General features: G+C 37.1%; 2 protein-coding genes across 5 annotated transcripts in view; one reads left to right on the top strand and one right to left on the bottom strand.

Annotated features, from left to right (window-relative positions):
• Positions 1 to 20,664, bottom strand: part of COL4A5 (collagen type IV alpha 5 chain) — a 307,204-nt gene extending 286,540 nt beyond the window's left edge. The window contains exons 1-2 of one of the 3 annotated variants that reach the window (XM_074323260.2): positions 20,482 to 20,661; positions 20,188 to 20,363 (exon numbers count right to left, since the gene is read on the bottom strand). In XM_074323260.2, coding sequence (XP_074179361.1) covers positions 20,188 to 20,268 — 81 coding nt within the window. In that variant the 5' untranslated portion in view covers positions 20,269 to 20,363; positions 20,482 to 20,661. Of the gene's footprint in view, positions 1 to 20,187 lie in introns of all 3 variants that reach the window. The other 2 variants (XM_074323263.2, XM_074323259.2) reach the window with 2 other exon arrangements.
• Positions 20,665 to 22,006: 1,342 nt separating this feature from the next.
• Positions 22,007 to 23,293, top strand: part of COL4A6 (collagen type IV alpha 6 chain) — a 338,573-nt gene continuing 337,286 nt past the window's right edge. For both annotated transcript variants that reach the window (XM_088795018.1, XM_088795017.1), the window contains exons 1-2: positions 22,007 to 22,261; positions 22,449 to 22,500. In XM_088795018.1, the coding sequence (XP_088651144.1) occupies positions 22,251 to 22,261; positions 22,449 to 22,500 (63 nt within the window). In that variant the 5' untranslated portion in view covers positions 22,007 to 22,250. The remainder of the gene's footprint in view (positions 22,262 to 22,448; positions 22,501 to 23,293) is intronic.

Raw genomic sequence — 23,293 nt, 5'->3', positions numbered from 1 at the left:
TTTTTTTTTCTTTTATTGGGGAACAGTGTGCACCTTCAGGCCCCTTCTCCAAGTCAAGTTGTTGTCCCTTCAATCTTAGTTGTGGAGGGTGCCGTTCAGCTTCAAGTTGTTGTCCTTTCAGTCCTAGTCGTGGAGGGAGCAGCCCAGCCCCAGGTCCGGCCACCGTTTTTCTAGTTGCAGGGGGCACAGCCCACCATCCCCTGCAGGAGTCGAACCGGCAACCCTGTGGTTGAGAGGACGCACTCCAACCAACCGAGCCATCCAGGAGCTCAGCCGCAGCTCAGCTCAAGGCGCCATGTTCAATCTTAGTTGCAGGGGGCGCCGCCCACCATCCCCTGCGGGAGTTGAACTGGCAACCTTGTGGTTGAGAGCCCACTGGCCCATGTGGGAATCGAACCAGCAGCCTTCGGAATCAGGAGCATGGAGCTCCAACCGCCTGAGCCACCAGGCCGGCCCCTATAAACCCATGTTTTTAATACGAGGGTTATCAATCTGCAAAGTCAAACATACCAGTCAAATTAGTCAGGACAACAAATGCAAGCTCTTTTTCAGCATGTAAGAGAGGTGACTTTTCTCAGTTTAATCTCATTTGTTATTTTACAACATCAGTCTGTGGGGTTTTTTTCCATTACACAGTATGCACAAATGAAGGCATGAAGGCTGTGATAAAGTCTAATAAGTTGCAGTAAAGAAATCTTTACTGTAACTGTGGAGAAAAATGAAATGCTTAAGTAGGGTATAAAAGATAAGCAAGCAAACAGAATTCAGAGAGGTAAGCGCTAAGAATGAATCCATTCACTATTAAGCAAATTACTATAAATTGAGTATACTCACTCTGAAGAGAAAAACATTTTTAAAAAATTAAAAACCCAGTAACTAAATTGACTGTAAGAACTAAAAGAAACAAGCTATTATTTTTCTTCTTCCAAATGTATCTAGTATCTTTATGGAGTGAAGGGAATGAGGAATTGGAAATATACAACCTAGGGAGATAAATTTTGCCAGACAGTGGAAACTTTCAATATACCCAAATCTGAAAAAAGGTATAGCTTGTTTTAAAAATCACAACATAAAAGGAATTTACTCCTTCATTTTGAAACAAAACAATGAAAATTAACATGATCTTGAAGCTAGGACAAATTGGCTCATTTACAGCCATCTAGAAAAACTACTCAGAAGGGATATTAAAGTTTAAATATAGTGGACATATCCCCCACTTATCCAAGGGGGTTATGTTCCAAGACCCGCAGTGGATGCCTGAAACCTCCAATAGTACTAAACCCTGTGTACATAAACAGTATGATTTTTCGTACACATACATACCTATGGTAAATTTTAATTTATAAATTAGGCACAGTAAGAAATTAACAACAACAATTTATAATACAATGGAAAAATTATAATGATATACTGTAATAAAGGTTATGTGAATGGGGTCTCTCACTTTCAAAATATCTTATTTTGTACTCACCCTTCTTATGATGATATGAGATAACATAATGCCTATGTGATGAAATGAACTGAGGTGCATGATGTAGGCATTATGACATAGCATTAGGCTACTGCTGACCTTCTGATGATACATCCGCTTAGGGTGATCCTGGATCAGTGAGCCCTAACAATGTCAATGGTTGTATTTCAGGAGCTGAAAATATCAATGGTTTGGGAAATTTAATATTTTTGGACTATAGCTGACTGTGGGTGACTGTGGGTAACTGAAACAACGCAAAGCAAAACCGCAGATGTGAGGGGGGGCGACTACTGTATATGCTTCACATTTCAGAAGGCTTCCTGAAACTAAAATAAATTAACTCAAAATGGATAAAGCCTTTTCCTGCAGGGTCACTGTTCAAGCATTTCTCCTATAAAGTTAAGTAAAAATGAAGGAAACTTAGGAAAAGAACCTTCCTTTTATCAAAATAAAATGAACTGTATTTTTTCTAAAACATTTTTATCAGTGACCAAATCTGAGATCTACATATAGTTTAATTCTTTGTTTCTTACAACAATATAAAAGAGAATTAAGACAGGTAAGTAAGATAAAATAAGGTAACAGGAAATAAAAACTATAGTAATGATCCTAGTCTTTTCTTCCCTTAAACTTCATAGGCAAGATCAGAAATCTATCTATCTTATGATTTAAGGAATATTCTGTGTATGTGAAAATGAATTGATCGTAAAAACTTTACTTTCCATTAATTAAATGAAAGGCTTTATGCTAGATGATGTGATGTATTAGAGGAAGTAGAAAACGTGATCACTGCTCTTGAGGTAATTCTTACACTATAGGTTTAGATAGATGGATGAATCAGTAGGGAAGGAGAGAGGGAGGGTGAGAGAGGAAGGGAAAGTGGGAAGAAGGGAGAGAGAGGCATACAGATGACAGTATCTTGTTTCAGAAGTCTTCTCAAAGGAAATAATATGAAATGTAAATAATTTTGTTCAAAAATGTTCACAGTAGTGTTATCAAAAAATGAAAGCAGGCTGTGTTGGAACAATTGGTACTGAACTTGCCCTCTTGCCATAAACAACCAAAACACTCTACAAAACATGTCAAAAAATGTTTTCAGACACTGGGAAAAGTTAGCAAAGACTGTGGTCTCAAACTTACATTAAACATTCTCTGGAAGGTCTTAACAATAAGATATGGGGGTGGGGAAGAGTGTGTAGACTAGAAAGGAAGAAATAAATATATCTTAATTCAGAGAATACATAATCATGTATGTAGATAATTCTAAGTAATCCATAAAAGAGCTACCAAAAACAACAAATTGATTTAGCAAGATCACAGTATACAGATCAATAGAAAAAAATGCATTCCTATATACTAACAACACACAATTGAAAATAGAAAATAAAATACAACACCATTAATAGTACTATTAAAACACATTTTTAGGGATAAATTTAACAAAGTATGTATAAGACCTACACACTGAAAAGTATAAAACGTTATTGAGAGAAAATAAAGATCTTAAAAAACAGAAAGATATGTCATGTTCATTTATCATAATACTGAGTATTAAGACATCAATTTTCCCCCCAAAATGATCTGTAGATTAAACACAATCCCATCAAAATTTCAGGAGTTTTATTTGTATGAATTGATAAACTGATTGTAAAATTTATATAGAAAAGCAAACAAGGAGAAGAAGGAGGAGAAGGAGAAAAAGAAGGTTGGGAGGAGGAGAAAGAGGAATAGGAAGAGGAAAAGGAGGGGCAGGAAAGAAGACCAAAAATTTGAAAAAGAAGAACAAATTGGAGGAAGAATTCGCACTACTTGATTTCAACCCTTATTATAAAACCACAGTAATGAAAACAGTGTGGGATTAGCTTAAGGATAGACATATAGATTAATAGAACAATTTAGAGTCCAAAAATAGAGCAAACATACATGGTTAATTGATTTTCAACAAAGGTACCAAGGTAATTCAATGGGAAAGAAACTTTATATTCAATAAATAGTACTGGAACTAGTTAAACACATGAGAAAAAATTGAACCAGTACCCTTACCAAGCACCATATACAAAATAACCAAGTGGGTCGAAGGCTAAAACTATAAAAAAAAACTTTCAGAAGCAAACACGGAAAGAAATCTTGGTAACTGTGGGTAACTTTCCACAGCCTCTCCAACACTTGTTATTACCTGTCTTGTTGATGATAGCCATTCTAACCGGGGTGAGGTGATATCTCATTGTGGTTTTTATTTGCATTTCTCTGATGATCAGTGATGTTGAGCATCTTTTCATATGTGTATTGGCCAGCTGTATTTCCTCTTTGGAGAAATGTCTATTCAGGTCCTCTGCCCATTTTTTGATTGCGATGGTGGTTTTGTTGTTGTTGTTGAGTTGTATGAGTCCCTTATATATTTTGGATATTAGCCCCTTATTGGAGGCGTTGTTTGCAAATATCTCCTCCCATTCGGTTTGGGTGCTTCTTTACTTTGTCGATGATTTGTTTTGCTGTGCAGAAGCTTTTTAGTTAAGAATAGAATTACCATGTGACCCAGCAATCCCTTTCCTGGGTATATACCAAAAAATCTGAAAACATTTCTATCTGTAAAGATATATGTGTTCTGATGTTCTCTGCAGCTTTATTTATGGTGGCCAAGACATGGAAACAACCAAAGTGTTCTTTGATCGATGATTGGGGTAAAGAAGATTTGGTATATATACATAATGGAATACTATTCTGCCATAAGAAACGATGCGATACTGCCACTTTGGACAACATGGATGGATCTTGAGATTATCATGCTGAGCGAAATAAGTCAGACAGAAAAAGTTGCGAACCACATGATTTCACTGAGGTTGCCACGCAACCGTTTGTTTCCTTGTACCTGCCCCCAAAGAAAGGAGAGTCTGTAAGACAAATCCTTTCAGGGACTTTGGTAAACCTTTGTGTTTGCACCTCATGCCTCCCTGTTTGGTCCCAGAAAGATGACTGGACTGTCAATGATGAGTAAGATTCCTCACGGAAGGAACAACTCAAGCCAGGCGCAGTCGCGTGGCGACCAACAGGAGAACCCACGGGGTTCACAGAGGTGGGCACAGCCCCCCACCTTCCTCAGGCTAAGGATGCCTCATTCCTTCCCAAAACCTGCAAGGGAAGTGATTCAATGATGTGCTCTCCATCTATTCATATTCATATAGGTTTTGTCCCTTGGGGAAGTTGAGACTTAGGGACCAGCTGCCTGCAGGCAAGGGTGATTGACTTACATGGGTTTCCTATTATGATGTATTGGAATTCACAGATCTTGAGATTGACAAGCTTTATCTCCTTTACTTCCCCACCTAACTAATAAAAGCTGATGTGAGGCCCAATTCGGGGCTTCCAGTGCTTGAGATTGGGGGTCCCTTGGTCTGCTTAATCTCTATTCATGACTACTGTCTTTTCTTAACCCTGAGCCGCCCTCCTCGCTCCCCACAACACTCATCGCGTGGGACGAGACACACTGATAAGTGGAATATAAAACTAAAAGCAACAAAAGGACAAGACAAAACAAACAAATAAAAACTCATAGACACAGACAATAGTTCAGTGGTTACCAGAGGGTAAGGCAGAAGGGGGTGGTAAATGAGGGTAAAGGGGGTCAAATATATGGTGATGGAAGGAGAACTGACTCTGGGTGGTGAACACACAATGTGATATATAGATGATGTATTACAGAATTGTACACCTTAAATCTATGTAACTTTGCTAACAATTGTCACCCCAATAAACTTTAATTAAAAAAAAAGAAATGGCCTATTGATGCACACAAAACATGGATGAATTTCAAATGCATTACATTAAGAGGAAAAAAAGCTAAATTCAAAATGGTACATGGATGATTTGATCTATATGACATTATGAAAAGGGTAAAATTATAGGAATACAAAATAGATGAATGATTGTCAGGAACTGTGGGTAGGTGGAGGACCTAATTACAAAGGGCAGCATGAGGAAATATTTTGAGGTGATGGGACTGTTCTGAATCTTGATTGTGGGATTGTATGCTTTTATCAAAACTCACAGAGCAGTCCACCAAAGTTAGTAAATTTCTGGATATAATTATGAGATAACTGTAAGAAAACTATAAGAAAAACAGAAAACTATAAGAAGATAGCAATGTTTTGACAGCAAAATTTTTGGTTAAAATTAATAAGAGTAACTATTGCAAATGCAGGTAAGGATGAGGAACAACTAGAACTCATATACATTGGTGGAATGTACAGTGGTACAAACACTGTGGATAACAATTTAGCAGCATGTTAAAAAGTTAAAAATAGACTTTGATACAAACCAGCAATTCCATTTCTTGATATCTATCCAAGACAAATGAAAGCACATGTCCACACAAAGACTTGTTCACAAGGTTCATAACAAAGGAAGTAGGGAAAAAATCTGAAGACGCTTTTCTCCACTCTGACTCAGTACTCAGTACTTTTCCACTCCTAGCCTTTTCCTCTTCCTCCTCTAGGTCCTTAAAACTGGAGGAGTTTTAATTATTTTGTGTTTTTTTTTTAAGCACCTTCAGTGAGACAACCCGACCACTAAGTCTGTACTAATCCACGGATCTGGAGCCACTGCGTGGAGAAAAATGTAAATGGGAGGGAGGGGGAACAACTGGCTTTTACCCTGATTTAGCCTCTTGCTTATACAATCACAGTGAGCAAATAAAGACTTGATTCTTACTTTCATTTTGACTTGTTTTAATTGGCAGCTCAGACACCTAGCAGCTCAGTTGAGCTCCTGATAATGATTGTTTAAATAGGTGTAAATTATTTCTTGATAAAATTTTAACTTTTTTAAAAATCTCAGCAAACAGGAATGGAAAAGGACCTCTTGAATCTGTAATGATGGAAAACTCAAAGCTAACACAGGAGCGAAATATTGAATATTTCCCCTAAAAGACAGTGTACTAAATGGATGTCTTCTCTTATCACTTCTATAAAACTTGTACTGGAGGTCCTAGCCAGTGCAATAAGGCATACAGATTGGAAAGGAAGAATTATAAGAAGTATGACTCTTTATTTACAGCTGATATGATTATGTACATGGATAATACAAACTACTAAAGCTAATGAATAAATTCAACAATGCTGTTCTACATTTTGATGATAGACTATACTATTGTATGCAGTTCTCAAACTCACAGAACCGTGCATAAAATCGGTGATTTTTACAATATATACACCACATCTTAAAAAAGAAAATAATTAATATTTTAGGATAAAAATATCAATATAAAAATGAAGTATATGTCTGTATCTTAGCAACAAGAAACTGAAAATGAAATTTTTAAAATGATTCTATTTACTATAGAAATAAGCATCTGCATAGGAAGAAATTGAACAAATGTTACACGTGACCCCTATGATGAAGGTAATTAAATAACATCCAAATTAATGGAGAGATGTCCTGTGTTCATGTATTGGAGAAATCAATAATTTTAAGGTTTCAATTGTTCCATACAATTGTTGCTATGCCTATCAAACTCTCAAAAGTTTTTTTAGTAGAAATTGACAAAATGTATCTAAAACTTATATGGAATAAATAGCCAAGACAATCTTGAAGAACAAATTTAAAGAACTTACACTACAAGGTTATTATAATGACACAAATAATTTAGACAGTGTGACACTGTCATAAGGTAGACAAACATGTCGAAAGAATACACTAGTGAGTTCCAACCTATACCTATACATTCAATTGCTTTTCAATAAAGCCATCAAAGCAAATCAACAAATGGGGGGGGGGGCTTTTTAATATGGGGGAACAATTATTTATCTACATAGAAAAAAAATGGGCCTAAAGATAAAATCTGAAACTATAAAGATTCTAGAAGAAAACACATGATAGTATCTTTGCAATCTTGGAGTGTAAGACTTCTTAGAGAAGACACAAGTGACACTGAAAGGGAAGGGTTATGACGGAGCTTGGGGTATGGAAATGTTTTATATCTTGACCTGGTTTGGTGGTTAGTTACCAAAGTGTACACAAATGTTAAAAATATAACTGAGCTGTTCACCTAAGATAAGTGCATTATCACTTTATGTAAATCACACTTCAATAAAATAACTGTTAAAATGCAAAAATAAAATGTTCATAGTAGCTTTACCTGTAATGGCCACAAACTGCAAACAACCCAAATATCTATCAACAGGTGCACAGAAAAACAAAGTGTGTTATACCTATACAATGGAATGCTACTCAGCAAGAAGATAATGAACTGTGGATACACACCACAATGTGGATGAATCTCAAATGCTGAGAGAAAGATGCCAGAGCAAAGGAAGTATACATACCATATGACTCCATTTGAAACTCTAGAAAATGAAAGTAATGTACAGAAAGCAGATCGGTGGTTACCTGGGGATGGGAGATGGGAGTAGGAAGGGTGGTAGGTACTACAAAGAGGCATGAAAATCTTTTGGAATGATTTATATGTTCATTATTTTTAATGTACTGATGGTTTCACAGGCGTATACATAAGCTACAACTCCTCAAACTGTACACTTAAATATGTGCATTTTATTTTATGCCAATTACACCTCAAAGTTACTTAAAATCATAGAGAGGAAGATTTCAACTCAGTAAGAAAAAAAAACCTTCCATCTAACAACCAGAGCAATAGAATTTTAGAGTCGAAAGGGACTTCATGGGTATTGCTGCCAAAGTAGCATCCATCCTCTATTTGAGTACATTTAGTATTGGGGCATTCCCATTCCTAAATTACTTAATAGAAAATTACTGATATCGAGAGTTCCTGTAACTTATTGATTCTAGGTCTTGCCTCTTGGTACTATTCAAATAAATCTACCCTTCCCCTAAATTCAAAATTTATTCCACACCTAGCTACTAAGAATCAACTATACAAGGTCTGACAAATAAGTTTGCGAACTCATCCTAGAAAAAGTGCTACATACCTCATTGCTGAATATCACTATGGTCACCTTCGAAGTACTCCCTTTTGGAAGCTATGCACTGACACCAGGGCCTAGTACATCCTTGAAGCAATTTCGGAACTCTTTTTCTGGAGTGGCCATCAGAGCTGTCGTCATATTACTCTTGATGTTTTGAATGTCATCAAAATGTCTTCCTTTCAATATTTCCTTTATCTTCAGGTAAAGAAAGAAGTCATTGGGGGCCAGATCAGGTGAGTAGGGAGGGTGTTCCAATAGTTATTTGTTTACTGGCAAAAAACGCCCTCACAAACAGTGTCATGTGAGCTGGTGCATTGTCATGATGGAAGAGCCGTGAATTGGGGGCGGCCGGATGGCTCAGCTGGTTACAGCATGAGCTCTGAACAACAGGGTTCCCGGTTCAATTCCCACATGGGCCAGTAAGCTGCGCTCTCCACAACTAGATTGAAGACAATGAGCTTCCAGAGGGGCGGCCGAAGGGCTCAGTTGGTTAGAGGGAGAGCTCTCAACGACAAGGTTGCTGGTTCAATTCCCCCATGGGATGGTGGGCTGCGCCCCCTGCAACTAAAAATTGAGAACGGCGACTGGACTTGGAGCAGAGCTGCGCCCTCCACAGCTAGATTGAAGGACAACAACTTGGAGCTGATGGGACCTGGAAAAACACACTGTTCCCCAATATGCCCCAATGAAAAAAAAAAAAAAAAGAGCCATGAATTGTTGGGGAAAAGTTCAGGTCATTTTCATCTAACTTTTTCACGTAGCCTTTGCAGCACTTCCAAATAGTAAACTTGGTTAACTGTTGGTCCAATTGGTACAAATTCATAATGAATAATCCTACTGATATAAAAAAAATTGTTACCAGCATTGTTGCAACAAGTTCACGAACTTAATTGTCTGACCTCGTATTCAAGGAACCAGATTATACACTGTGGTGAATACAAAGATATGTAAAACAAGGACTGTGGTTTCATGGATTTTCCAATTTAGTATCTAAAAACAACTATAATTTTAGCTCACTGTCTCTCTTCTTCAGTATCTCCTCTGCTGTGGTTTGTATAGCGTGAATGTTTCTGACTTGGCAAGTGGACTAAAGATGGTAAGAAAGACATGAGTACAATCTAGTATCTCCATTTTCTACTGAGTATGTTCATAACTTCATATCATCTATCCAGATGAATAAAATTACAAAATCATATTATCAGCTCACCAATACCTAAACTCATGTGGTACACTGGCGAGAGGACTGGAATAAAATTCCATCTCTGCCTCTGCAAATAAATAATTGCATCTTTCATCAATTATGTCAATGCCCTGTAAAATGATGGAGTTAGTGTCTTAAATAGTGGTTTTCAAACTTTTTAGTCTGAAGGCCTTTTCACTCTCTTAAAAGTCATTGAGGACACCAAGAACTTTTGTTTATGTGGATTATATCTATCAGTATGTACCATCTAAAATAAAACTGAGTAATATTTAAAATACTTACTCATTTAAAAGTGACAATAATGAACTCATTACATGTTAACATATATCATATGTTCTTATGAAAACTAATTATAGTTTCCAAAACAAACAAAAATAGTGATAAGAAGAATTGTTTTACATTTTTTGCTAAATCTTTGTAATGTCTATCTTGAAATATTAATAACACAGCTAGATAGATCTTCATATCTCCTGCATTCACTCTGTTACAATATATTCTTTTGGTTGAAATATATGAAGAAAATCCGGCTTCATGCAGTTATGTATTTGGAAAACTGAGTATGTTGATAGCTTTTAAGCTAATCATGGCTATTCTTTGATACAACACCAATGTTCTACAAGTGGTAGACTCTTTAAGGTTAGTTGCAACAGAGAATCTGAAACCTTATCAATTAACTTTTTGTACCTGATTACATTAAAACTCATTGATCTATCTTGCCTTTGAATAGATCTCTTTACCCATGCATGTTTCTATAATGTCATGCATTAGGCATTTGGAAAATACTAGTTCATTGAGATTTGCAGAACTTTCAAATGTTAACACATTTTATTATACAATATAAAAAATCATGCACATTAATATAACTACCAATCTCATTAGAAAAGGCTAAGATTTGGGAAGCTATCGAGCTCACAGTGGCAGATTCAAGTTTTCCAAACTTTTAATTCAAGTTTTTCAAACTTCTAATTCAAGTTTTCCAAACTTCTAATTATTACTTGAAAAGCTCAAAGGTTTTCACTGGCAAATTTTTTCAATGCCAGTAGTTTTCCTTTAAGTGATAGACTCACTTTGTTCTTTTTCAAAATAACGCCTGCCATGTACCCAAGTTTGAATAACCATAGTTCATTTCAATTGTTCTTTCAAGTAAGAATGTGCTCCATGCAAAAATGAACTAGTCCAGCCCACAACTCAAACAACTGCACAAGTGCTTTTCCTAGAAACAACAATATTACTTTAGCATACAGAAATGTTTTGGGTATACTTCCCATTTTGTCATACAGAATGTTAAAAAGATGTGCACTCAAGGGTCAAGATTTAATAAAATTAATGCTACATTGAGAACATTCTTAAGTAAAAATGGCTTTTTATCCCCTGAAAGTATGTATACAACCACAAGCATACCTCAGAGATACTGTGGGTTTGGTTCCAGACCACCGCAATAAAGCAAGTCGTAACCGTTTTTTTTGGTGAAAGGTCTTGCTTTCCGGTTAAAAAGCAACACCTGTGAAGCGTGATAAAAACAACAACAACAACAACAACACACACACACACTCACACACACAAAGTGCAATAAAATGAGGTATGCCTTACTAGGACAATTAGGTAGACTGCACTAGCTGTTTTACCCACCACCAGTGCGAATGTCAACACAACAAAAAAGGCAAAACAGTCTTCATATTATTGTTAAAATAGTCTTCATGTTCCTCCTGACAGGACCACAGGAATCCCAGGGGTCCACACACTAAACTACACTTGAAGAACCACTCACCTAAAGGATCCCTAATGTCCCTCCAGCTCTAAAATGCCTATAATTATGTAAATTGTCAACATCTTTCATTTGTACAACTCGATAAAACATACCATTCCCTATTAAGTAATACAGCTTACATTTAAGAAATACTTTAATGTCTTACACATCTTTTATGCAACTGATTCTGAGGACAAATTCATGAGGTCACGAAGCAGGAACTATTTCTTCCTTCCTAAAAGAATCTTGATTTTATTTAGATTTCCCCACCCTCTAACTTTTCCAAGCATCAATGTGCTTTGTTGGTGGGGTGGAGGGGAGGGCTAAGTCACTGGTCTAATTCTACCTTTGTGGTTCAATTCCACTCGCCAATGTACTGGTGTAAACACACACACACACACACACACACACACACACACACACACACAAAACACAATTCTAACCAATGAGATATAAGGGGAGTTTTCAGGGTGGATGTGTGGGTCTCCTGAGAGAGTTTTCATTGCTGATAAAAAGAGACACACATAATAGTTCATACTGGTGTTCTACCTGACATTACGGTGTCTGCATGTGATCCCTGGAACTGCAGCAAGTATGAGGCACACAAATCTGAGAGAGTAAGGTAACAGGCAGAGTACAACAAAGCATAGAGTGGAAAGAACCAGAATCATTATCTGGCTGAATTAATCAGCCTCCGAGATACTACTCTACCTCCAAACTTCTTAGTATGTGAGCTAAAATTTTTCTTTATTGTTAACACAGTTGAATTAGTTTTTTCTACTGCCTGCAACAGAAAACAACTTATCTGCTATAAACATGCACTATTACGCCTATCTTCCATATACCGAAATGTTTTACTACATCAATTACATTATAAGATTATGGAAAGAGAAAAACCTCGCCTCCTTGAGAAAAGTCCTATAGAGCTCAAAATACAGAACACACTAAATAATTTTTCACTAGTGTACCACTCTTAACACAATTTCCCCCCTCCCAAAGTTCCATTTCCTTCAGTATTCCATTAGTACAACAGAAATTTTGGAAGCAAATCATCCAGTTCTCGTATCATGTAGAGTGTTATTTGACTTAATTATAAGATGAAACAAATGTCAACAACATTTCTTAGAGTCCTATTTTACTATTCACTGTCATAAAACCAATTCCATTAACCTGACTAGCACTTGCTCATAAATGTTGCTTAAGTCTCTCTACAAGTTAATAAGTAAATCTAATGTTTCTATCAGACTCAATAAAATAAAATAAGTTAAAAATTGAATTTAGGAAAAGCCTATTTCTTTTATAACATGTGCCTTGGGTTGTCTTTGTTTAGCAAAAAGCCAGGGGTTTGAGGTTTCCATTTCGATAGGGTAGCAGGTACCATCACAGACTATACTACTTTTGGTTAATGGCCAACAGACGCTGCTAAACGAACAAAGGGCAGTTGGACCTGCACAGATTATGAAGGTAAATAAACTGAAGCACTGAGGCATAAAATGAGAGTCTGGTTTCTTAAAATGAAAGGAACCTATGTATCAGAGATCACACTAAAGATGCCTCTCCAAAAATCCTCAAGAATTACTGCTATTAAAAACAAATCTTTGTAATGAAGATTTAGTTAAGTGGCTGGGTGGCTCATTTATAATGTTAATTAGAGAGAATATATTTTCAAAAATTACTTCTGTCCCATGGTTGCTATTGTCAGAAGGGAATGAGATGATGGAATGATTACATTTTAAAAAAGAAAATCGTTAGAGGATAGGACCAAATCAGCCAACCAACTGGCAATCAATTGAGCATCAATTCCATAGTCACTGCACTAGACAGAAAAAATTATTAAGACTGTCTCATAGGTACTCTTATACACTACTGATAGGAGTGTAATTGGTAAGCCCATTCTGGAAAGTAATTTGGCAAGAACAGATCATTCAGAAGCTTAAAGTTCAGCTATTCAAATGCCACCTGGAAAAGCTGTAATGCATAACAATTTGTGATTTTGCAGAGGAATACATTTGAATTGCACAAGCTACAAGACTGGAGTAAAGGTAATAAAGTCACTTAGTTAGTGAGGAAACAGGAGGAGAAGGTAAAGCGGGCGTGTTACACAATGAATGGAAAACTCTCATTCCATACGTAAAGTTTGTTTCTTAAAAAAGGAGATGTGAGCTATTCCTCCCACCCCCAAAGTGGGGAAAATAGATTAGCAATTAATGGGTAGAAGGGTCTGGGGTTTCACTAAGGGAGATACAGATGAAAGCAAGGGACAGCACTAGGCAAACACACACAGGAGCTGAGGAAGGGATTGGGGAGGGAGGGCAGAAGCGGATCCCATTTCAGATGCATTCTAAAACTTTCCTAGGGGAGGGGAAACGTCTATGGGTTTGGAGTATGTTATACCCTTGCTAAAACTAGGAAGAGGCAAGTGGGGGAGTTATTAATGGAGGGCAGGCTCCATCTTCTGTCCAGGGGAGAAATATAGGAGGACATATGGTTCACAAAATTAAAATGTAGGCCTTTGAGGATGAATGGCCTGGGCAATTATAATACAGTTATTAAAGGCTGGTCTGGTTGTGAGCCTATCTTTAGAAATGACCAGTCACAGGAAGGGATAATGGAAAGGGCAGTGGGAATTATTCAACTTTTCAACATGACTTTATTTTTCCGTATTATCTGTCATGTATGAAATAGAGAGTGAAGAAAATCACATGAGCAGGTTCTAGAGCAATCATTTGTTAACCTCGGGCAAATTATTTAACTAACCTCTGGGCCTCAAATTCCTTGTACATAAAAATGGGAATAGCATTATCTACCTAACAGGATATAACACAGTAACCACTAGAAAAGTTAGCTATCATAATTTATCTGCAGATATAGCCTTTCTAAATCTTAGGGTCTATTGCACATACCAAACACTTTAAAACTACTGATGTCCTAATCAGTAAAAAATACTAATTCCCCATGAAAGAGGCAGTACTGATAAAATAACACAAAATATGGAATAAAATTGCTCATGGCAGTATTTCTTACAATGGCTTAAAAACCTTGAAATTTAAAAATATATCATTCTACAAAAGTGAACAGGCAAATTAATTGTGCTGTGTATAAATATAAATTATATTGAATCATAAAAATATTCTAAAACTGATCATTTTAATAACATGGGAAAATGATTCATAAGTGAAAAAACATTAAGATATAAAGCTGTATATAGAATGATCCCGACTTTTTTTTAACCTATTTACTTTTTAAAGAAAAGATTAGATACACAAAAAGGAAAATTATCAAAACAGTAGTAGAGGTTATTTTTGTGCTGTTGACAGAATTGTGCACAGATTTTTATTTTCTTCTTTGTAATTTTCTATATTTTTCAAGTTTCCACCACTGAGCATGTATTACTTTTGTTATCAAAATCAACATGTAACTTGGTTAAATGAAAAAATAAACATACAGCCTTCACCTTCAAAGAGTCTATAATTAATAGGGAGAACAGATAAAAATCCCATGAAACAAAATGCTTATAAGACCGAATGCGATTAGATACTAGACTAATTGGGAGAGGCTAAATATTACAAATGTTCAAAGATGGGTGAAATCAGCAATGATATAACAGTAAAAAAACTTTCATGGGACTATTTATCTGTTTTCACTAGCATATAAACCCTATGAAGGAAGGGACCCTGTCTATCTTATGCAGTTTTATCCAGAATGATTTTGTGAACAGTACATATCCACGAAGGTGGAAACAGAACAACATAAATACAATTATTAAGTACTTATGAATTGCTGAATAAGTATCTGCTGAATGATTGTAAACATTATGCTGAAATTTAGCAAAGATTTGGATCCACAGGATTCTAATCAAGATGGACACCCAAAATCTGTATGCAGTGCTCAAGGGATTATAGGAAAGCTCACCTACGGTAGAATGGAGGGAGTATATTTTAAAATTTAATGAAAAATACAGTTAGATGAAGGGAAATATAATGATAGGCCTTGAAAATCAGGCAAAAAATGTGAGAGTTAGTGCATTCACAAATGGCGAGTCAATAAATAGTTTGTAGTGGAAATAATAAAATCTAAAATTTATTGAACATTTACTATGTGCCAAGTACTATCATAAATGCTTTACATAAGTTCTCTCATTTTATTCTCAAAACAATGTGTGACATATATACCACTCGCCCCATTTTGCCAATGAGGAAATTAAGGCTCAGCGGTTACTATTTGTCTGAAGGTCACACATCCAACAGTCAGACTGCAGGTCCAACTCGAGGCCAGATTCTTAAAAACTCTGTATGAGACCCCTACAAAGCCCACATGTGTGAGGAGAGATAGCAGAAAGCAGTGAGATCGCACAATGTCAATGATGTATGTTTATTCTGTGGTCCTGGACTAGAATCAGAGGTATCAGTACAAATTCATGTTTTTTAATATATATATATTTAATGTATTAATATATAATATTTAATATATAATATTTATATATTTGTATTTATTGATATATTTTATAATATTTAATATAATATTGTATAGTAAATATAATATTAAAGATGTAATATATAATATTAAATATGTACCTACATATTAATATTATATATTTTAAAATACTATATATAATATATAATATAATATATAAACATATAAACATATATATAAAATATGAACTATAAAATATAAAACAAGCAGGCAGATCTTGATCCTTAAATACCATTATCCAATAAAAAGCATCAGAACTTGAAGAAATGGCTAATAACCAAGATTGGGGCACGGAAAGTAGAGAATGAGCCTGGAACTTAAGGGAATACTCAAACAATGATGGAGACACATTGAAAGAACACAGGAGCCTGCTGCTAGGGACTCCTACTGGCCAAATCTGGGTTAACTTCAGCAAAAAAATAAAATAAAATTAGCATAATTCATTATAACTCATAGAATAAAACAAACATCCATAAATCCATACTGTTATAAACAACTAACTAAATAAATATTTAAACAAATAAATAGCAGAGAAGGTAAAGTTCTTTGTTACACTAAAATTTCTATTAAAATGCAGAATATGTTGAAAACTGAAAATCACCATTTGGTAAATGTCACTAATAATTTAGGCCAGAATCCTCAATTGATGTTAAAATTAGTGGGTAAAAGTATGATGAGACAGGTTATTTACATGTCTTACAATGTCACCCCACAGAGTCTCATAAGATCTTCTTACTTTGTAATTACAAAGGGAAAAAATAGCGACTTGATAGTGTATAAGCCTGGCAGACACAACCTTAACCAAGTTATGCTTAACTCAAGGTCAAGAGTCTCATGTGTTGTATACTCGTATACAGACATCAAAGCCAAATAAAAACACAAGAGAAAAATGTACACACTTTTACACAGTCGGCAGACGGATGGATAGATAGATAGATAGATAGATAGATAGATAGATAGATAGATAGATATAGATGTATTTGCACAAGATTATATACATAGATATTTGAGTGAATAAACAGAATTGAATATATTGGGTAGGTAAATTAGTAGAAACAACAAAAATGAATTGGGCATCTTAAACAAAGTGTGCCACCATATACACATACCCTGTTTTATCACAATAGACATATGCCTGAAAAGTTCAGTATATTTAAAATTATTATAGAAACTGACTAAAACAATAAGGCAAATCTTTCTTCAAAATAATCATCTACCACAAATTATAGTTGTTTTATAAGTCTAACATTTTATATATGTGATTGTATAGAACCATTCAACCTACAACAAGCAACTGCTTCTAGATTGCTTTTAAATTATCTCTCTATACATACATGTACATATAGAGATCAAACTCTGATCTTTCTATTCTAAGCCCAAAGCTGTTTCCACTAACCATGCTGCTTCTCCTAACATCAGCATGAAAAGATGTAATCCCCATCTTATCATCTTATCATTTCCATTTAACCTCCTCTGTCTCCCTCCCCCCCCCCAAAAAAAGTAGCAGAGATCCAAATACTCTGAACAGCAAATAAATCTCTAGAGCACATACAAAGAAGGCAGTATAGAACAATCAATAAGTGTAAAGAAATTGGAGTGAAACTGCCTGGATTCAAATTTCCAGCTCCACAACTACAAACTTTGTGGTTTCCAGCAAGTTACTTAACCTCCATAATCTATAGCTTCTTGATCTGTAAAGTGGGGATAAGAATGGTATATTCCTCATAGGTCTGTTGTGAAAATTAAATATGGTCATGTATATCATCATATTAGCACAGTGTCTGGCACATGGTAAATACTCAAAATGTAAGTTATGGTAACAGTACTGACAAAATCCTCCTATGGAGCAGTACACTTTATAGACGAAGAAAAACTGTTCATGACTAAGAACCACACTACTGCCCTGTATGAGTTGCTGCCTGTGGTCACAAGGGAGATAGTATATTTAAATTAGAGAGACCTATCTACTTTACTGCACACACACATACACTAAACACTTGCTAACATTTGTACAGTAGGAGTAGCATAATTTTACACACCATATCCATAAAGTAGGATTGCCTATTCTACTGACAGTGAGTCACTACAGGTATAACTACCTTTACATAAAAATACATTATTTCCATTACTAGAAATGACTTTTCCAACTTAAAGCTGCCTTCTTCTCTTACTGCTAACCTTTCGCCATGAGTTTAGTCCACCTAATACTCTCCCTAAAAAAAGTTTTCCACATGTTTGTGACATCCCAATTTGGCATGTCTTCAGAGATAAAGAAATCACTTAACTATGAAAAACTAAAGCAATTTAAGTAGCCATGCTCTTCCTGATATAAACGTCCGAATACCAGACTATTTCAACCAACAACCAGCCCCACTACCATCCAATTTACTCTGGAGAAGGTTACCAATATCCCCAGCACTAGTATGGAGAACGGATACCATTCATATCTTTGAGATGATTAAAACATTCATGTAACTAGGATATTGATGTGTGAAGTGGAATAAACAAACCCTTGGTTTTATTAAAGGCACAATATCCTAATGAGAGAGAAATGGGATATAAAATAAACATCCTTTAAAAATTAAATGGGGAAAAAATCTTCATGGTATCTTCTGTAATTTCTTCATGAACACTTTATCTTTAAAGGTTCCAAGAAAAGAAGCTTGCTTCCAAGTTTTGTCAATCATAAAAAGAATCACATTTTTACTATAAATTGATTTACTATAAATTGATATAAAGTATTGCTTTACATACCCGTATGATAGCTGGTGCACATTTATTAGTAGCAATGTGAAAAGAAAAAGTAGAAACATTTAATCCAATATCCACAAAATCTTTGTCCCTGGGCCAAATGCCATAAGAAGTAAGCATCTAGAAGATGTTTTTAAAAGTAACTATTTTCAACACACGATTGTAGTTTTATCCAAGGGTCTGTAGCACTATTGAGTGACTAAACCTTACCACACTAAGATTCTCTAAATCAAAAATGCAATTTTTAGTCATTTATCTACTTAGGTGGAGGAAGATTATGGCAAGTGCAATTAAAAATGTGATATGCATGGCTTTTCAGCAGATTTGGTATCATAATTATGTTGTGCTTAGAGTAATATGAAAGTTAGTTTTCATACCATGTGTACACACTTTCTGGATGATATAAGGAGGGCAATGTAATCTGCGGCATGCTGAGTGTATAGAGAAGCTAGACAGCTAACTTAAAAGTGGACCCAGATAAGCCATAATATAGCAGCTGCACACAAAGAATTGATAGTCATTCAACCATGTGAAGGCCTAAGCCATGATCTCATATTGAAGTACTTTTAAAACCATCCATTACTATCATTCAAATATAACTTTTAAATAATGTCACATACTTAATTCTTTAGAAGTTAAGTGAAATTAAGGATGATGGGCTTTACGCTGGAGAACATTTTTTCTGACAAAGCCATTCATTCCTTTATATCTGCCTCTCATCCCCAGAAGGATAGTGGGTGGGACTACCCAGATACCCTTCTGGGAGATATATTGGGGTTTTAATTCTACATTCCTAAAACTGAGTGGAACTTTTTGCCTGTCATTTCACATATGCATCCTTCTCCACTCTGCTTTAAGCCAGAATACTTATTCTCCATTGAAAAACGAGAAGTCTTTTCCTTTAAATAGGTGATGGGCAATTTCTCAATTCGTTCAGGTTAAAAAAAACAACAGACAAAAACCCAGAACTTAAAAAAGACGCAGAAAACTCGAAGCTTGAGGCTATTCGTCTTTACCTCATTCTTCTTGGTAGGTTACCTGAACATTTGCAACAAGGATGGCAAAAGGCGAACAGAGGTTTTACTGACCAGAGGTGAGGGTAGGTTCAAGTTTCCAGGAAAGGGCAAAAGAACTTCATGGGCGCCGCGTTAACAGTGATGAAAGCTCGATTTTAGAAAATACAAAATCTTAAACTACAGACAACGTTTAAAGAGTGCGTGGGTTGAATACAACTACTGAAAAGGTTAGCCGGCAGGCAGGGAAACACCCAAAGGCGGAGGGTGGGGAGAAAAAGTTTTACATTCCCACCAGATCGTAGTGATCTATTAGCCTGCATTCTCCATCCCAGGCTCTGCTCTGGCCCCCAGAGCAGCTAGGTGCAGGAAAGCAAGTAGCCCTATTTAACACTTAAACCGCTCCCTTGGACTTCAGAAGGCTTGAGTTAGGAGCGAGGGTTGTAAATGTTTCTTCCTAAACAAGTGAAGGCAAATTTAAATTCCCGAGCCAAGGCCAAGGAGAAAGGAAGGCAAGGGGGCAAAAAGTGATTTCAGAGGGAGAGTGAGGTGATGGGGTGGGGGTGGGGTGGGGGTTAGAAAGAAGGACTTACCGCAGCCTCCGCAGGCTGCCCCCAAAGACTCAGGGCCAGTAAGAACAAGCCGGCAGCCAGGCTGACTCCACGCAGTTTCATTCTTCTACGGCTCCCGCAGCTCCTTCAGCACCCACACGAAATCCCTGGCTGGCTCTGACCAATTGACATAATCTTGAGGGTTTATTGGGCGAGAGCTAGAGCCAGAGAGAGACAGCGAGGGTGTCCCAATTGTGCCGGTCAGCTGCGGTGAGGAGAAAGAAGCTTTTCCAGAGGGGGGGAAGAAGCAGGTATTCCTCCCTCCCCCCTTCCTACCCCAAAGCCAGTCTCTCAGGAGCACTTTTCCCTTCTGTCCAGACTTGCAAACTTTTTCTTCAGGCAGGTCCCTCAGATCTACTTTCTTCCCTCTCTTCCCCCGCACCGCCTCCAGTCTAATAGCACCCGGGAATTTGAGGATCACTCCGCCACAGCTTTGGACTGCACAAGCAACCTGCGAGGGAGTGACGCTCAGTTATTTGGGGGAGGGAAACTTCCAGACCAGTTGACTGAGCTTCCAACCTGGAAGCTTTTCTATTCGTTCACTTGCACTTCCCGTTGATACTACTCTTCCCAGTCCAGTTCTCACTCTTATTGGTGTAAGCACCAAAGCCAATTACAAATAGACCTGAGCTGGGACTACTTTTTAGCGGATGGATCTCAGGGTATCGGACTTTTTCATTGTCAATGATTAAGAACAAATTCTGGTCGCTGCTCCTTGGGTTGCTGATGTTCTTTGCCTTTCACCTGCTCGCAGGACAGAGTTTCTACATACAACAGAATATGTGAAAATATTATAAATATATAAAATATTTACATAATTAAATATATGCTTATAAGCAAAATAATTAAGAAAATGTGTGAAGAATTTATGCAGTGTGTGTGTGTGTGTGTGTGTGTGTGTGTGCATATATATGAGATTTGGGAGCATTCAGTAGATATTCATAATTATTATATGGTTGAATGTTATTATAATAGTCATATCTTTTTTAGCTACACTGAATTTCACAATTAATATTTATCTCATATTGAACTAACATAACAGTTGTTTACTGTCATTGTATTTGTGTTTCAGAGGGATTTAAGACAGAGAATTAAGTAACTTTCATGAAATTTTCCTTAACCGTAACACAAACACTTAACTGGAAATACTTACATGGAGTTAATGGCAGTTTAATAGATGTCTTCCAGATAAGTAGACTTGACCATTACTTGGATGATTTTGAGATGCAGATTTTTAAAATACCACCGGCCCAAAAAGACTCCTTGGAGAGTCTTTCAGGGATTTACTGAAGAATTCTTCAGAATATTTCTGTTATCTGAGACTCTAGAATTTACTACTTTAGAGTCTTTCAAGGCTTTGGACCTGTTTCATGGGGACCCACTCATCCTTAGGTTCTACTCAGTTTAGGGTGGATTTACAACTCCAGAAACCACCACAACCACCACCACCACCACCACCAACAACAACAACAACAACACTACCACCACCCCAGCTTAGTATACAATTGGAATGAGTATTGTATGCATTTGGACAAGCCTGTGAGGGCACTTTGGGGCCCATTTGTCTATCTAGGAGTCGTATGCCTTTATATATGTGTAACAGTTAACAGTGGTTTGTAGAAGTGTATGATGCTTACATCTATGTGTAGGTATCCATCGGCCTGTGTCTGAAGCTCTGGGGATGTGTGGGAATGTTGTGTGTAGAGGTGCCTGAAAGTGAGAAAGATAGCAGGCTGCCCAAGGTAGGTGGGATGATTGACAGCAGACAGCCCCGCCCCTTTCCCCTCCATTCCTTCCTCTCGTGGTGCATGGAACTATCTTTTGAGTGCGGCCGTTGTAGCCAGCACCGCTGAGTGTGTTTTCCCTTTGGGGCACTTCTTATCCAGGAGCTGAGTTTAGTTTCTTCCGAAGTGAGCCAATTCGCCCCGCTACCCTATCCTCCTGAATAAGAAAGCACCCGCCAAGCATCTGCGGAACCCAGATGAGCCCGGGCCGCGGAGCCGCTTAGCAGTCTCCCGGGACTCAGCTCCAGAGGAACCGCAAGCATGCATACTGGGTGAGCTGTTGCTGCCCCTACCTCCCCTCCTCTTTCCTTCTTTGGAGCTATTTTGCCAGAACAGAACTACACCTACTTGTACTTCTGTCAGTGCAGGGAAAGTGTGGGCAGGCAGCAAAAAGGGGTCGGGCTCTAGGGACCCCGCAGTCTAGAGAGCCCATGTTACTCACCTTCCCTCCCGTTTCAGGTTGTGGCTGCTCCTGGTTACGTTGTGCCTGACCGAGAAACTTGCAGAAGCGGTGAGTCTCTTTTTCCAACCCCTTTCCTACTCCTCCTTTGACACCCCCCACCCCATCCCACCTCTTGTGTTTGTGTTAGGGGGGTTCCAGAGGGTTGCCCCCAAAAACGGAGGGCACATCACTCTAATTTCTAGTGGGAGTTAATGGGGTTCTTAGAGAGTAATAGCTCTGTCTCAGGCTAATGCCTTTGGAACTCGGGCATATTTCTGTCCCAAAACTTTGTAATGGGTTGGGAAAATAGAAGTAGAAGACACAAGAGATAAACATTTCTGAGCCTTTCCTGGACGAATTAAGATGACTGACATCTGATGCCTTTCTCTGCATCCATCTCCAAGGCAAAAGAAATGTAGTTTTCCTGGGTGTACAAGAACATGAATTGGCACACAAGTTTGAGAGTGGGAGGAGAGCACAAGGAGTGGGACTTGAAAGTGCCGCGAATGTTGTGGGGGTTAAACTTAAGTATTTGCTTGTGAGTCCTTTGACAGTACCAGGTGACAACATCTGGATTCTTTAACTACCTGAACTGAACTAATACTACTAGATGTTGTTCAGTTTCTGCCTGATGTTTCCTTTTACTGATTTTCTGTGTCATCAGAAAATTAAAAGTTAAAGTGGTTAGAACAGGGGAAAAAAATTCTACAAGTTAACCTTTCATGGACTGTTTAGATATCACCCGTTAAAATCAGCTAGGGACTGCAGGAGAAGGAATTTCTGTAGAAATCTGGTCAAGAAAAGATTAATAGATCCCAGAAAGTAGAGAGACCTCTAATGGAATTACGGGGATAATTTACAA

This window comes from Rhinolophus sinicus, chromosome 18 (assembly GCF_057876585.1).
Source record: "Rhinolophus sinicus isolate RSI-liver-muscle chromosome 18, RSI-T2T, whole genome shotgun sequence".
In the NCBI taxonomy this organism is placed as follows: Eukaryota; Metazoa; Chordata; class Mammalia; order Chiroptera; family Rhinolophidae; genus Rhinolophus; species Rhinolophus sinicus.
This window is presented reverse-complemented; position numbering and strand designations above follow the sequence as displayed.